General features: G+C 54.6%; 1 protein-coding gene across 3 annotated transcripts in view; it reads right to left on the bottom strand.

The window, feature by feature from the left end:
• Window positions 1–7506: 7506 nt before the first annotated feature.
• Window positions 7507–15718, bottom strand: part of ZC3H12A (zinc finger CCCH-type containing 12A) — a 10023-nt gene continuing 1811 nt past the window's right edge. For 2 of the 3 annotated variants that reach the window (XM_032246982.1, XM_032246981.1), the window contains exons 3-6: window positions 11744–11883; window positions 10037–10271; window positions 9337–9443; window positions 7507–9142 (exon numbers count right to left, since the gene is read on the bottom strand). In XM_032246982.1, the coding sequence (XP_032102873.1) occupies window positions 8271–9142; window positions 9337–9443; window positions 10037–10271; window positions 11744–11883 (1354 nt within the window). In that variant the 3' untranslated portion in view covers window positions 7507–8270. Of the gene's footprint in view, window positions 9143–9336; window positions 9528–10036; window positions 10272–11743; window positions 11884–15718 lie in introns of all 3 variants that reach the window. The other variant, XM_032246983.1, reaches the window with a different exon arrangement.

Genomic DNA, 15718 nt, shown 5'->3' with positions numbered 1-15718 from the left:
TTGCTAGAGATAGACTAGTACTGCTCTTAGAAATATTATTTATGTATTTTATTCATTTATTTATTTATTGACAGGGCCTTGCTCTGTCGCCCAGGCTGGAGTGCAGTGGCCTGATCAAACTCACTGCAGCCTCTAACTTTTGGTCTCAAGCCATCTTACTGGTTCAGCCTCCCTAGTACCTAGGACTGCAGGTGCATGCCACCATGCCCAGCTAATTTGAAAATTTTTCGTTTTGTAATGATGGGTTCTTGCTGTGTTGCCCCAACTGGTCTCAGACTCCGGGCCTCAAGCTGTCCTCCTGCCTTGACCTTTCAGAGTGCTGAGATTATAGGCATCAAGTGATTCTCCTGCCTCAGCCTCCCTAGTAGCTGAGACTACAGGCATGTCCCACCATGCCTGTCTTAAGTTTTGTAATTTTAGTAGAGACAGGGTTTTGCCATGATGGCCAGGCTGGTTTCAAACTCCTGACCTCAGGTGATCTACCTGCCTCAGCCTCCCAAAGTGCTAGGGTTACAGGCGTGAGCTATGGCGCCCAGCAATATAGAGTATTCTTGACATTTTGCCCTGTGCAGTAGATAAGAGAATTAAAATGAATGATAAATAGTCTAAACTTGAAAGTTAAAGAGCCTAAGCTTGAAACACTCTTTGACTTAGTTTTTGCATTTATTCTGTCTTCTTTGCCCCCACCAGCCTTACTCCAAATTAATGAGGCTTTGTTTTTTGGGGGGCATGGAGCCTTGCTTTGTCACCCAGGCTAGAGTGCAGTGGCACGGTCTTAGCTCACTACGACCTCCACCTCCCGGGTTTAAGTGATTCTTCTGCCTCAGCCTTCTGATTAGCTGGGACTACAGGTGCGTGCCACCACGCCCGGCTTAGTTTTCTATTTTTAGTAGAGACTGGGTTTCACCATATTGACCAGACTGGTCTCGAACTCCTGACCTCATGATCTGCTCACCTCAGCCTCCCAAAGTGCTGGGATTACAGCCGTGAGCCACCGAGCCAGCCTAGTTAGTGAGGCATTATTAAGCTTAAAGATTCACATTGAGCTGGATGTGGTAATGTGTGCCTTTATTCCCAGCTGCTTGGGAGGCTGAGCAGGATCGCTTGAAGCCAGGAGTTCAAGGCTATAGTGTGCTGTTATCATGTGTGTGAATAGCCACTGCACTGCAGCCTGAGCAACGTAGCAAGACGCTGTCTCTAAAAACAACAGAAAATTGGCATCTGAAGCCCTGACTACAGGGGCACTATACTGGTTCATGTGAAGTGTGGGGAGAGAGCAGGATTGTGCTTCTTTGTACACATTCGCTTCTCCCAGGGTAGTGTCATAGTGCCTAGGAAGGTGACATGCATGTAAGATAATGAAGGGACTGGAATTTTCATGCCTGTGTCAGTGTAAATGAGCGTTATCATGTCCGAATTGTCTTAAGTGGTAAGATTCATGATTTGAAACAAAGTATTTGCTTTGAAATACTCCTCCTGTGGATTAAAAGTTGTCACCACTGAAGTGGGCTGTAGTGGAGTCGATGCTGATCCTCACTTAGGACAGTGGCCTCCAAGGGAAAGAGGGCGCACAGGATGGCTGGGTGCGGGTGGGAAGAAAAGATTAGGCCTTTGATTTATATTCACTTTCAGGCTCAGCCTTACTTAGTTTCTCACTTTGAATATATTGTATACATCAGTATTTGTTCATTAGTACATGTAGGTCATTAATTTATAAATAAAAGGTTGAACCACAAGAAACTGCTGAGAATCGTTTTTAATCTGTAAAAATGGCAGTTATCATAGTTTAAGAGCACATACATGTTGGAGGTGTATATGCTTCAAGTTTTTACTGTTTGTATACAGAAAAAACTTTGGAGACCCCGGGCCCCCACCTCAGCTTGCAGCCCTCACCCTGCTAACTTATTTCTGTATGCTGGGTGTGGGGATGGGTGGACTTTAAAATATTTAATTAACTTGAATACCTGTGTCCTAGTCTGTTTGAGCTGCTATAACAAAAATATATACGAAGTGGCTTATAAACAGCAAACATTTCTCACAGTTCTGGAGGCTAGGAAGTCCAAGATCAAGGCGCTAGCACAGCCAGCTTCTGGTGAAGGCGTGCTTTCTGGGTCACAGATGGTGCCTTTTAGTTGTGTCCTCATATGGTGGAAGGAGGACAAGCTCTCTCAGGCTTCTCTTTTAAAAAATTTTTTTGAGATGTGGTCTTTGTTGCCCAGGCTAGATTGCAGTGGTGCAATCATGGCTCACTGCAGCCTCAACTTCCCAGGTTCAAGTAACCCTCTTACCTCAGCCTCCCAAGTAGCTGGGACCACATTTATGTGTTACCACACCTAGCTAATTTTTAAAAATGTTTTGTAGACAGGCTCTTGCTATGTTGCCCAGGCTGGTCTTGAACTCCTGGGCTCAAGTGACCCTCCTTGCCTTGGCCTTCCAAAGTGATGGGACTGTAGATGTGAACCATCACACCTGGCCTCAGGCCTCTTATTTATTTATTTCTTTTAGAGACAGGGTCTCACTTTGTTGCGCAGTCTGGTCTCGAACTCCTGGGCTCTGCCTCCCAAAGTCCTGGGATTACAGGTGTGAGCCACCACACCTGACTCCTCAGGCCTCTTTTATAAGGACACTAACCCCATTTATGAGTATTTTGTCCTCATAATTTAAGCACCTCCAAAGCCTCTTAGAATTTGGGGGGACATAAGCATTCAGACTGTAGCAATGTGCAAATGCTCACAGCTCACATGGCACTGAAGTGTATTAAGGTAAAGGAAGTGCTTCTGTCTCTCAGCTATCAGTTTCCCTTTCCAGAGGCAGCCCCAGAGTTCCTTTGTATCCTTCCCAGTGACCTTTTTATGTGTATGAGCAGTGTGCACATATGCATGTGTCTGTTCACAGAAATGGTAGCATACTGCGCACACTGTTCGTCCCTTGCTTTCTTCATCAAGCAATCTAACACAGAAAACATTCCATATGTACAACTGCCTCATTATTTTTATTGGCTACTTTATATTGTGTTGCATGTGTATACCCGAGTTTAATCAGTCATCTGTTGATCGCATTAATATTGTTTCCCATCATCTGCTGTTTCAGACAGTGTCAGAGTGAATAGCCCTATATGCATCATTTTGCAAATACGAATACCTGTAGGATAAATTCTTAGCAGTGATGCCAGGCAGGCTGGTTCATGACTGTAATTCCAGCACTTTGGGAGGCCAAGGCAGGAGGATGATGGGAGGCCATGGTGGGAGGATCGCTTGAGCCCAGGAGTTCAAGACTGGCCTGGGCAACAAAGTGAGACCCTGTTTCTACAAAAGATAAATTAGCCAGATGTTGTAATGTAGGAGGATTGCTTAAGCCCTGGAAGTGCAGGTAGCAGTGAGCTGGGATTGTGCCACTGCACTCCAGTCTGGGTGACAGAGCGACTTTGTCTCCTAAGAAAGAAAATTCCCTGAAAAAACAACAACAAACATAACAAATTAGCTGGGTGTGTTGGCTCATGACTGTAATCCCAGCACCTTGGGAGGCTGAGGCGGGTTGATGTGCATTGAGCCCAGGAGTTTGAGACCAGCCTGAAACCTGGTCAAACCCCATCTCTGCAAAAATACCAAAAGATTACGCAGGCATAGTGGTGAATGCCTGTAGTTCCAGCTACTTGGGAGGCTCAGGTGGGGGAATTGCCTGAGCCCGAGAAGTCCAGACTGCAGTGAGTTATGATCATGCCACTGCACTCCAGCCCAGTAGACGGAATAAGGCCCTGTCTCGAAAAAACAAAGAATGTTTATATTTTTTTCACCTTTCCTTTCCTTTTTATTCTTCAGTTCCTGACAGTTTTCTTTTCCTGGAACAGTTGGAACTTTCTAGAGCTTTAGACTTTGTAGAAGGCATGGCAGTGACCTCTGGTGTTGCTTTCCGGTGCGGAGCTGCAAATGCCATTAAGAATTCCCTGTTTTGGCCGGGCTCGGTGGCTCAAGCCTGTAATCCCAGCACTTTGGGAGGCCAAGGCGGGTGGATCACGAGGTCAAGAGATCGAGACCATCCTGGTCAACATGGTGAAACCCCGTCTCTACTAAAACTACAAAAAATTAGCTGGGCATGGTGGCACGTGCCTGTAATCCCAGCTACTCAGGAGGCTGAGGCAGGAGAATTGCCTGAGCCCAGGAGGCGGAGGTTGCGGTGAGCCGAGATCGCGCCATTGCACTCCAGCCTGGGTAACAAGAGCAAGGCTCCGTCTCAAAAAAAAAAATAAAAAAAAAGGAATTCCCTGTTTTTGCCTTAGCACTTTACTTCCCATGTTATTCTCCTTAGATTAATTGTTTTTTAGATCCTGCTGCAAGATGCTTGTCTCCAGCCTCTTCATTCCAGGCCAGAGCTGGTGAGCAGGCCCCTGCTCCGTAGGCAGCAGTACCAGGAAGCGCCAGCAGGTGGCAGACAGGGTATCGCAGCACGAGAGCAGCCTTTGCACCATTCAGTGACCTGACCTTCCAGCAATGTGCCTAACTTAGCATGGGGTGGGGTGCCTGATCCTTTCCTCCCACCTCATTTTGCTGACATTTCTTAAATGGATGAGCAGTTTAAGATCACCAGCAGCTGCCTTGAGAGGAGCTTGACGAGGCCACACCCCAGAATGACAGCCTGGGGCCTCCTCCCCTTCAGGAACTAGCGGGAAGGATTTACATGCCATGGCCTGGGTTGGCTTGGGTTTCCTTAATTGCAGGGCTCTACTTCCTGCCTCTTTCAGCCAAATCTCCCACACCCTTCCCATGAACTGGGAGGTCCCCAGAATAGGCCCTTGCCCACCCTCTACTCCACCCTGTCTGCTATGGTCCAAGAGAAAAAAAGGGAGCAAGAGGTCTGAGAAAACCTGGGACAAAAGTGCTAGGGTCCTGGGGCTGCCTTCTTTTGGGGAAGCGTCTCTAGGGACCACCCGGCCCCAGGGCTCAGGCTCATTGCACCACTTCCCTCCCTGAAGCTCCTAGATATGTGCCCCTCGAGTCCCATTTTCTCTGCTACTCACTCTTGACCTGGTAGAGTCCTGCCCAGCACCTCCCTCAGGGCTGGGATCGTTCCCTTCTGTGTATAGAAGGCAAATGCTGGCTTTTCCAGGAGGCATGGGGAAGGGAGGGAATTTGCAGTTGCTCGAGGAATACTGGCTGCTTCCCAGACACCACCTGTCCCCCAACCCCAGGAGACTACAATGAGGTGGGGTATGAGCAGCACTGGGGGAGGGGCGTTGGAGAGCTGCTCCCCTCAAACCGCAAAATTCTGCTCCTGGCTTAGGTCCCCAGATCTTTAGGGGCTCCTGAGTTTTCCCCCACTCTGGAGAAGTGAGGGATGGGGACTGGGCTGAGACATTTAGAGAAGGGAACTTTCATCTCATTGTGGGCTGATTTGCTCTCTGCTAGGGAGGCTGGAGGTTTTCTGAGGACAGATTGGCCATAGTCACCCTGGCTTCACTCCAAGAGGGGTTAACCCATGTGTGTGAGACAGAACTTGCAAGATAATGCAGGGTTCGCCCCCTCTGGTGAGAGCCCAAGGGCAGAGTCAGGGCCTGTGGAGGGGGTGGGGGGAGGGCAGGCGGGAGGCTGTCCTCTGTGAGCTCCCCAGGATCATTTCCCAATAGTGCCGGAATTTGCATACTTACTGGTTTCCCCATCAGCTTCTGGCTCCTGGAACCAGGAAAACAAGAGGAGGAAAGAGCCACTGGGGCAGCAGCTCCCCAGAGTTTGATCTCTTCCAGCACGCAGGAGTCACATTCCATCCCTGCCTCAGGCCAGGAAGCTGAGGCTCTGATAGGGAAGTGGGTTGCCCAGGGCTGCATTGCTAGGGAGGGGGGCTTAAATCCAGGGCCCCTCACTCTCTTCCTTTCACAGGAACTGAGGTGTCCTCCTCTCAAATCTAGAAAAAGGCAAGGGCCATTGTGTCCCTTTTACAGGTGGGGAGACTGAGGCCCTGTGAGTAAATGCCACCTACCTAAGCTGCTTGGGTGGGCAGTGGGGCAGGAGGTGGTGGGGAGAAGTTTGGAGTTAAAGCTCAGGTTGTGGCAAAGAAACAGCTGGGGCACTGGACCTGGTAGCCTCGGAGTCATTCTGCCTGGCAGGCTGAGAAAGAGGCCTGGAGGGGCATCCAGGCCTGCCAGGAAAGCACAGGATGCAAGCCGAGGCCGGTGGGGCTCAGAACTGACCAGTCCTCCCCAGAACCCAGCCCCTCGGGCACCTGCCACTTGTGCTCTGCCGCCCTTGCTGGTGCCTATCAGTGAACCAGCAGGGCCAGGCAGCCTCCAGACACAGCACAGCCAGCCAGGACCTGCTGCCCACTGCCCGTCCCTCCCCACACACAGCAGCAGCAGCAGCAAGTGGCCCAGAGTTTAGCTCTGGTCAAGAAGCAAGTAAGGAAGTATGAACTCCCAAGGCTATGTGGCTAGCTGGCAGCTGGGATGGAAGAGGGGTGAGAATGCTCCCTACTTCTTCCAGGCAGCCTCGAAGCTCCATTGTGGTATACTGAGACAGAAGGGGCTTGGCAGATGGGGTCACTAGGCATCTGCTGCTGACCAGGTGGGTGGGGTGGCCATTTCAGCTGCTATGCTGAAGGGATTCCTTTTTTTTTTTTTTTTTTTTTGAGACAGGGTCTCACTTTGTAACCTAGGCTGGAGCACAGTGGTGCAATCTTGGCTCACTGCAGTCTCCACCTCTTGAGGTTCAAGTGATCCTCCTACCGTAGCTCCCCAAGTAGCTGGGACTATAGGCTTATGCCACCACACCTGGCCAATTTTGTATTTTTTATAGAGATGGGGTTTCCCTCTGTTGGCCAGGCTGGTCTCAAACTCCTGAGCTCAAGCAATCTGCCCACCTTGGCCTTCCAAGTGCTAGGATTACAGGCATGAGCCAATGTGCCTGGCCTGAAGGGGTTCCTATGTGGATGTTGTAAACTAGGAGAGTTGTGAGGTGTGGGGCTGAGGGCATCCCCACCTCCCCCATCCCTGCAGGGCCCTGAGTTGCTGCAAACTAGTGTCCAGGCCCATACCTCCTGTTTCCCCCTGGTCTGGGGACCAGAAACAGGACTCAAGGCCCTGCCCCAGTCTGTCCTTTCTCTGTGGGACCTTGGGCAAGTCACTCTGCATTGCCAAGTGGCTGATAATGAACTGGACAGTCCGGTATTTTAGCTTCCTTTCCCATAAAAACAAACAGAAGCCCAATTATTTTGTAAATAAGTTTTCTTTGTGCAGATAAAACTAGCCTCCAAGCCCTTTTACACTTTAGCTGCCTAACTGCTCCCTCCAGCCCCTGCCCGCCTGTGTGTCCATGGGCACTTCCTAACAAAGCCCAGACCAAGGCCTCGGGAAAGATGCCCCATCCCCAAGCGGCTAAGCATTCCTGGTGAACATTGGAAATCTTCCTTCCAGAGAAGGGTCGGGGAGCTGGTGTGCCAGAAGGTCAGGGGTGCACACCCGCTGAACTTTCCTCACCTGGAGGCCAGACCAACACCCTGAGCATAAAAAAGACAATTACCTTTTGAAAGGGCTGACATTGATTATACTTTATTGATGTTTTACAGGAGGTAAGGACCTGGTGCTTAAAATATTTAAAATTTACATGTGTACACAAATACACACACGTTCCCCCACCTGTGGGGAAAGGATTGCTCTGAATAGAGGATGGAGGAGGAGCAGCAGGAAGGTGTAGACAGAGGGCCCTTGACCCCTGTGGGGCAGCGGGGTAAGGAACAGAATGGGGCAGAAGGTGGGTTATTAAGAAGCATCTTGCTTACTGACACGAAGCCGCGTGCCCAGCGAGAGCACGAATGAGGCCTCATTGGCGTAGAGGAGGCCCTCGGAGGGCGGGCACATGGTGCCCAACTAGCCAGCCAAGGCCAACGTCCCGGGGCGGGGTGGAAGTGGGGTGGCGTGCACAGGGCACCCAGCCCAGGCCTCTGCTGCCCCCACCTCCCTCCCCACCCTCTTGAGAGAAAAGACGGTTTGGGCCTCAGCCACGGACTGACGCCGTTACCGGCAGCGTCTCCTTAAACTACAGAGATACAATGTGTATCAACAGGGTGATCGCTTCTGACCCATTCAGACGGCTAGACGTGCTGCGTGGGCCAGAACCAATTCTACAGTATCTTTGGTTTGTGGGGTTCCCTTCCTGACTTGAATCCTCCCTCTGTCCAGCCTCCGGGATGGGCCTCGGGGCTGGGAACGGGCTGCTTGATGGCACAAAGCCCAGCCTGACAGCCACTGGAGGCTGGAGGTGCTGCCCTTGCCAGCCTCGGGCAGCTTACTCACTGGGGTGCTGGGACTTGTAGGAGAGGATCTCGGCAGCCAGCTGCTGGGGGTCCAGGAGCTGCGGGAAGCGCCCCATCACAGCCTCCACCAGGTGTGGCGGGAACACACCGCACAGCTTGGTGTACACGCTGGCCTGCTCCTTGGCCAGGCTGTCTGTCCTGTCCCATGGGCCTCGGCCAGCCCCTGGGTTCTGCACTGGGGGCTCCTGAAGGACTGGTGTGGGTGGGGGTAGTGGGTATGGTTCAGACCAGTACTCTCGAGGAGGAAAGGCAGGGGGTGGGGGTGGGTAGTCGGCAGGGACACTGAAGTGGCCAGCACCCATGGCCCGCCCAAAGGCAGAGAAGGCCACAGTGACCGGGAGCTCAGATCCATAGGGACTGTAGCCTGTGTAAGGGGCTCGGGGTGGGCCCGGCTCACCAGGGCCTCCTCGAACTCCCCACAGTTCTGACATCTGGCTCTCCAGGGAGCCAATGCCCGAGTCCAGGCAGTCCTGGGAGATGTATGGGAGTGAGTCCAGGGTCTGTGGGAGCCAGTCTGTGGGCCCGAAGCTGCCGCCACTGCCCCCGCTAGGTGGGAGGCTCCTGCCTGATGGGGCATAGGTCTGTGTTAGACCCTCCCGGCGGGGCCTTGGGGATGCCTGGGCCCCCAGTTTCTTCCCATCCAGGCTGCACTGCTCACTCTCTGTTAGCAGAGAGCTGGACTGGGATGAAGGTGAAGGACGCCGGCTACTTTTGTCCTTGGTTGGGGCTCTGGGGGGCGAGAGGAGAGCATTAGCACGGAGCTCATCTGCCACAGAGCGCTGGGGGCAGCTTGGCCGCTCTGGGTGGAAGAATCGGCACTTGATCCCGTAGGTGCATTTCCTCCCTGGAAGAGGAATCGAGGGACTCTAAGCAAGGGCACTCCAGAACCAGGGGTGAGAGCGGGGAAGGGGTGGCACAGGAGACGGGGCTGGGTGGTCCAATGGTGGAGGTCCCCAAGAGGAAAACGGGGCACAGGCAGACAGGTGAGAGGAAGGGCAGGAGAGAGGAGGGCTGGGGAGGGCAGGCTGGGTTCCATACCATAGGGACACGGCTGCTTCCTGTGCTCCAAAGTGAGTGGCTTCTTGCGCAGGAAGTTGTCCAGGCTGGGCCCGTGCCGGCCCAGTGGGTCATCGGGGGGCATAAACCTGCAGAGGGTGCAAAGAGCTCTCTGGAGGTGGGAGCCATGCAGAGACTTCTAATTGCTGAGAAGGGGCCGACGGCAAGCCTTGCTGGGAAGAACAGGAGAGCGACGTCTGAAACTGGGGCCTGTCCAGGGCCCCCAAAAACTGCTCTCTGGGTGGGATCATACCAAGGTAGGAGAAGAGGATCACTGGTCCAGAGGGCCACAGCCCATGGGCAGCTTTAGGGTAACTCCCTGTCTGAGGTTGTCGGGAGGATGGCAGCCTGCATCCACTGCTCCGTGGCTTCTGCTCGAGAGATGCCATGTTGGGATGTGGAGAGGCTATCTGGAACCACCGACCACATCCTCTCCTAAGTGCTATGGCTCCATCTCCCAAATTAGCCACTCTCTCCACCCCCAGCCTGCCTGGTCCCGGTCTGATTTCTCTTATGTGGTGAGCTGTCCATCTCATTCGCAAAGCTACCTGGAGCCAAGACCACAAGCTCCAATGGCCACAGGGCCCCGCAGAGCCCAGCCCCCAGCTCCACGCCTGCTGAGGGTATCTCTGGCTTCCCCTGTGGACCCCAAGTCCATCAGGGCCCCTGGGCGGGAACATACTTGTCATTGACGAAGGAGTACATGAGCAGCCGCTCCTCGATGAAGCGCTTCCACTCCTGCCGCTCGCCCTGGAGGTCGCGGTACGTGTCGTTAGAAACCACAATCCCGTCAGAGTCGTAGGCCAGCTTCACGATGAACCTGTCATCGTAGCACACCACCCGCTTGCCGCCCACACGCCGCGATGGTGTGAACACCAGGATCTTCTTCTTTTCCAGTTCCCGCAGGATGTGCTGGTCTGGGAGATGACGGGTGCACACAGGTCAAGGCCCAGCGGGACCCAGAGCCGGGCCTTCAGGGCTCCCTAACCTGCTGGTGGCCACGCATGGGAGTTGTTAATGCCAAGGTCATAGGGGCAAGAACTAGGTCTGCCGAGGTCACTGCCATGCCCCAGCCCCTCCCCTGGCTTGGCACGGTTTGCTGCCTGAAGACCAAGAACATCTGAGCACAGACGGCAGGGCCCGCACGGCAGCAAACACTCCAAGCACAGAGCTGGCCCTGTTCGTCTTCTCCCTCTGGACATCAGGCCTGCTCAAGCCAGATGTGGTCTGGGCTTTGGCCCTCACCCAGCCTGTTCTGAGGGGTCCATGAATGAGCCCCAGCTTGCTCTGGGACGGGAGAGGTATCCTGGCTCTGCCCCTTGCATTGCCAGGACAAGGTCACTCAATCCCATGGTGGGGAAAGGTCAGGCCACTCGCCATGCCCCATGTGGGCAGCTGCTGGGACCATGGGGACACAGATGTGCACAAGTGAAAAGGGCCCCTCTTCCTGGAGCCTGCAGTCCCAGCCAGGCTGCCCCCAGATCTAAAGACTTCTAGGGAAACTGATTCCATTTTTACCTCCAAAGGCTGGGGGCTCTTGCAAGAACAATGGTAACAGCTAACATATACTGAGCATTTACCATGTGCCGGGTACTCCTCAGCACTCACCATGTGTCAACTCATATGACCTTGTGAGGAAGGCACTACTGTCAACACTCTCCACCCCCGACCCCATGTTTCAGATGAGGAGCACGTGGCTCAGAGCAGGGCTAACAGAGGTCCCTGCCCGGCCAGGGCGCCAGGAAGGGAGAGAGCCAGGACTCCAACTCTGGCTGTCTCAACTCAGAGCCCACAGGCTTAACCACTATGTGGCACAGCCCCTCTGCCAGTGGGAGTGTTGAAAGAGCGACCTGCCTACCAGTAGGATGAGGGAGGAGCCCCAGATCTGAGGCAGAAGGCTGGACAAGGTGACGTCCAGTGACCACCGTTCAGAGCAGGGTTGCTAAGGACAGGAAAAAATGAGAAGAGAAGGCCGGGCATGGTGGTGCACGCCTGTCTTCCCAGCATTTTGGGAGGCTGAGGCAGGTGGATCACAAGGTCAGGAGTTCGAGACCAGCCTGGCCAATATGGTGAAACCTCGTCTCTACTAAAAATACAAAAATTAGCTGGGTGTGGTGGTGCACGCCTATAATCCCAGCTACTCGGGAGGCTGAGGCAGGAGAATTGCTTGAACCCGGGAGGCAGACAATGCAGTGAGCCGAGATCGCACCACCGCACTCCAGCCTGGGTGACAGAATAAGACTGTCTCAAAAAAAAAAAAAAAGAGAAAAGAAATGCTAGTCCCTGCTTGAATTCTAGAAGTTGTAGGTTACTCCCAAAGGGTCTCTCCTGGGGGGAACCAGGGCAGCTGGGGCAGCAAGACCATCCCAACTCCAGAGGTGCCACTCACCCGTGATGGGCACATCGGGCCGAGGCTGCTCCTTCCTCCAGGATGGCACAAACACTGTGATGTCTGTGTGGCCCCGCTCCAGAAACCAGTTCACTGCCAGCAGGATGCCCCGGCAGGAAAAGACCTCCTTGTTCCCATGGCTGGGAGGGAGAGGACAGGGTTAGCCCACACTGGTGGCCAGCCTGCCACCCCCTAGGCCTGAGCAGGAGGAGGGAGGCAGTCACCCCCAACTCTGCCCTGGCTTTGGTGAGTAGCAGGGTGGTGGTGAGCAGTGGGGCTCAGGCCTCTGCAGGTGGGGCCCAAGGCCTCCATTCCCAATGCCAGTTCCCACAGCTCCAGGATGGCCAGGCCCCGCTGGGACTTTCCCTGAGGCTCCTGAAAGTAAGGAAGTGCAGGGAAGCTGGCAGCACTGTTCCCCATGGTGGGGGAGGGCCAGGCCACTTGCAACACACCTGGGGGTGGGGGAAAGGTGCCGGGAGACTTCTGGTTCCTGCCCCACCCGAAGAGCTGCTGGGACCACAGGGACAGATGTACACATGCACACTGAGTCACCACCCCTCCCTCTTCTCTTGCAGCCTCTTGCAGCAGGGGTGGGGGCGGGGGAAGCACCGGTCTGGGCTGACAGAGGAGAAACCAGATTGTTCCGGATTAAAGTTCAGTCCTCAAACACACCTCAGGGGCTGGGGCCTGAGAAGGGCAAAGGGGAAGGGGCTGGTGACTCCAGCCTTCAGCGTGGGACAGAAAGCCCCGGAGTGGGGCAGGCTCCCTGGCAGCCTTTCAGCCTGAAAGTGAAAGGATACTGCTTTTCCTCCCAGGATGGCAATTCCCCTAAAGGCCTCTTCTCCACAAGGTACAAAAACCATAAGGAAGATGCTAGGGGCCTTTTAGCAAGGACAGCTGAGTGAGGGGACATCAGCTCTGCCTTGGTCTCAGACCGAGCCGTGCCCCACCCACAGGTGGCTGCCCGAAGGACAGAAGGATGTGTGGCGGGGCTCCTGGGCTGCTGCAGCTCTGTTTATCTGAAAATGGGCCCAGCAGTCTGCAGTTTAAGAGGGGTCAGTTGGCGAGATAGTTTTCAGGGTGGCTTCAGGCCAAAGATGGCCCTGCAAAGTGGGGGTTCCAACTGGATTTCCTGAGGGTAGGGGACTAGGGCTTGGGGCTCCCTGGTAACACTAGGTGCCATGGAAGAGCTCCTGGGACCAGCGGCCCTGCCTCTCACAGCCCCCTCAGTTAACAGCTTAGACTCTCACATTTGGCAAGTAAAACAGAATAAATGTTACGCAAAAGAGGCAAGTCCAGGGCCGACCACATCCTGTGGGTGTTTTTAACGGGAGGAGGTAAGGGATGATAGCTGGAGCCCTAAGAGAAGGTAGGGAGGGAGGTGGGGCAGCTGGGAGCCATGGGGCAGCCTGAGGGGCAATGCTGGGGCACCAGGCCTCTAAATTATAGGGAGACAAGTCCTGTTCTAAGTGCCTAACACTGAATCATCAGCAAGCCTGTGAGAAGGACACCACAGCATCCCCTTCTTTGTTTTTCAGATGAAAACTGTGGTCCAGAGAGGGTAGCTTAGTCACCAGGGTCACACAGCAGTCACAGTGGAACGGAGACGCAGGCCCAGGGCCTATGCTCATCACCACCATGTACGGCGATGCTCAGGCAGGTACCCACACTGGTCACAGGGAGCGAGCAGGGATTTGCAGATACCGAGCTCCCACTGGCGGTCAGATACGTGGCTTCATTCTTACAGGGCTTGCTACCGTGAAGGAAAGGAAGGCTATGGGACTGGTCCAAGGTCCCCTGGCCAGTAGTGGTAAGAGACAGTCAGAACTCCAACCCAGGTCTGGGCCACTCGGTTGCCTTCCTGTCTCTAACAGAAGACCCAGAATTTATTTGGGAGAACAAAGCTCCCAAAATTGAGTTTGAACAAAGTGTGTTATGAGAGGCAGCGAACGGGAGAAACATTGCCACTGGCAAACTCCTGCTCCTCCTTCAGAACCCAAGTGAGATGTCTCTGCCTCTGAGAAGCCTTCCCTGACTTCCCACGATGGGTCAGGTCCCTGGTCTGTGTCTTCACAATGCCCAGTGCTTTCCCCATCACATCAGCCCCTTCCCTGGGCCTTGTGCCCTGCCTCTCAAAACCATGGCAGCTGGGTCAGCCCATCCAAGGTATGCAGTGTGTGCCTGTATCCACCCACCCGCCTCCCTCTGGGCACACGATCCTAGGCTAGTATTTTGGAGCCTTGGGAACTAATGGGATGCCAGGGCTCCCAGGGAAGTGCAGTGCCTCTGGGCATTGAAAATCTTGGCTGGGGACAAGTCGGCTCTCAGCAGCCGTAGCACCTGAATATTCCCTCAGCAGATGGAAAAACTGCGATCAGTGGGCGCTATCAGAGCCTTCTCTTGGTAGAGCACATGAGCCTGGAGCGCTCCCCTGCAGCTAGCTCTCGTCTCTTTCACTGCACTGGAGGAAGCTCTGCTGGCACAGGAAAACCGGACATCCCCACCCCCACCCCAGTCCTCTTTGCCCGAAGGTCAGGGTCCCCCAGACTGGCTAAGCAGACGCTGGTAGGATGTGTGTAGAAGGCTCCAGTTGGCTGCTCCTGCCCCAGGACAGAGGGCAGGGCTGGGCCAGCCTCCCCAGGTGAAAAGATATGCCTGGGCTGGGCCTGGCGAGTGGAGAAAAATTCCCTTAGAAGGAAACAGAGGTGAATTTCCCCATGATTTGCATATGATGGGGGCTAGCCCATCTGCCCCTGGGGAGGGGGGTAGCCGGGCAGGAACCGAGTAGCAGCTGAGACAGGAAGTTTGAGGCTGGAATTCCCCTCCTGCCACTACCCCAGCTCAGAAACCCCCGAGGCTGGTGGGTGGCTCTGCTTCTTAGGAGCAGGCTCCCTCTGAGCACCCCCAAACATCACAGCCCCTCCTCCCACGTCCCTCCTCTTGGATACAAACACACACCGCACATGGCTGTTCCCAGGGCTCAGCCGCTCCTGGCCCACGCCTCCAGGGGAAGGAGTCACACAGATCCAGCCTAGCTCCTAGCCCACCCACAGGAGGCTGGACACTCAGGGGGACCCCCGTAATCTCGAAGCACAGGCTGTGACCTGCTGCCTCTTGGCATAGGAACTGGATTTTCTCAGCCTCCCACCCAGGCTCGGCCCAAGTCAGAGAGAGGAAAACTGGCCTGAAGGTGACAGAAGGAGGGAAGAGGGCTCCAGCATGCCTGCTGAGCCAGGCCAGGGCCAGCTGGACAGCGAACTTGCCCCGTGGGGGCCACGAGTCAGGGACAAGTCAGGGAGGGCAGAGGCTGATGTCATGCCAGCCTTGGGGCAGCCAGAAAAGGAGCCCTTCCCAACCCCGTGTCTGGGGTCTCCCTGTCCATGCCAACAGGAACTTTTCCCTGTGAGGCATCCACCCAGCACTGACTCACCAGCCTGCCTTGGAGGGAACTGGGGAAAAAAGTGGGGCCAGAGGGTGGGGCCTGGATGGACGGGAGAAGTCTGGGTTCTCCAAGGTCAGCAGCAGTTCTGGCTTCCCCCTCTGCCCCCACCCCACCCCACCCCCTGCCAGAGCCTGCTTGGGGGTGGGGGTAGGAGTCACTGGGGCTGAGTCCTGGCTCTGGTCCCAGGGAACCCCCAGAGACCAGTCCAGCCCAGGCTGCTTCAGGTGAATCCGTGGGGATCCAAGTTGCAGCTTACCTGAGGCCAGAGCATCAAGCCACCTGCCCACTGCTCAGGTAAAGCTGGACCCAGCTTTGAGGTCACTCATGGACATAGCGGCTGAGCTTGTTTCAGTGGGAGCCCAGGTATGAGACGAGAAGGTCTCAGAAGCCCAGCCTCTGAATAACAACTGCTACTACCACTACCTACTACCACACCTACTACCACTACCTACTATCAGTACCTACTACCACACCTACTACTACTATCTACTACCAGTACCTACATTACCTACTACCACTACCACTACCTACAC

This window comes from Sapajus apella, unplaced genomic scaffold, assembly GCF_009761245.1.
Source record: "Sapajus apella isolate SASKATOON/1434 unplaced genomic scaffold, GSC_monkey_1.0 scaffold62, whole genome shotgun sequence".
NCBI classification, from domain to species: Eukaryota; Metazoa; Chordata; class Mammalia; order Primates; family Cebidae; genus Sapajus; species Sapajus apella.
Note: the sequence above shows the minus strand (reverse complement) of the source record. Positions and strands in the feature narration are given on the sequence as shown.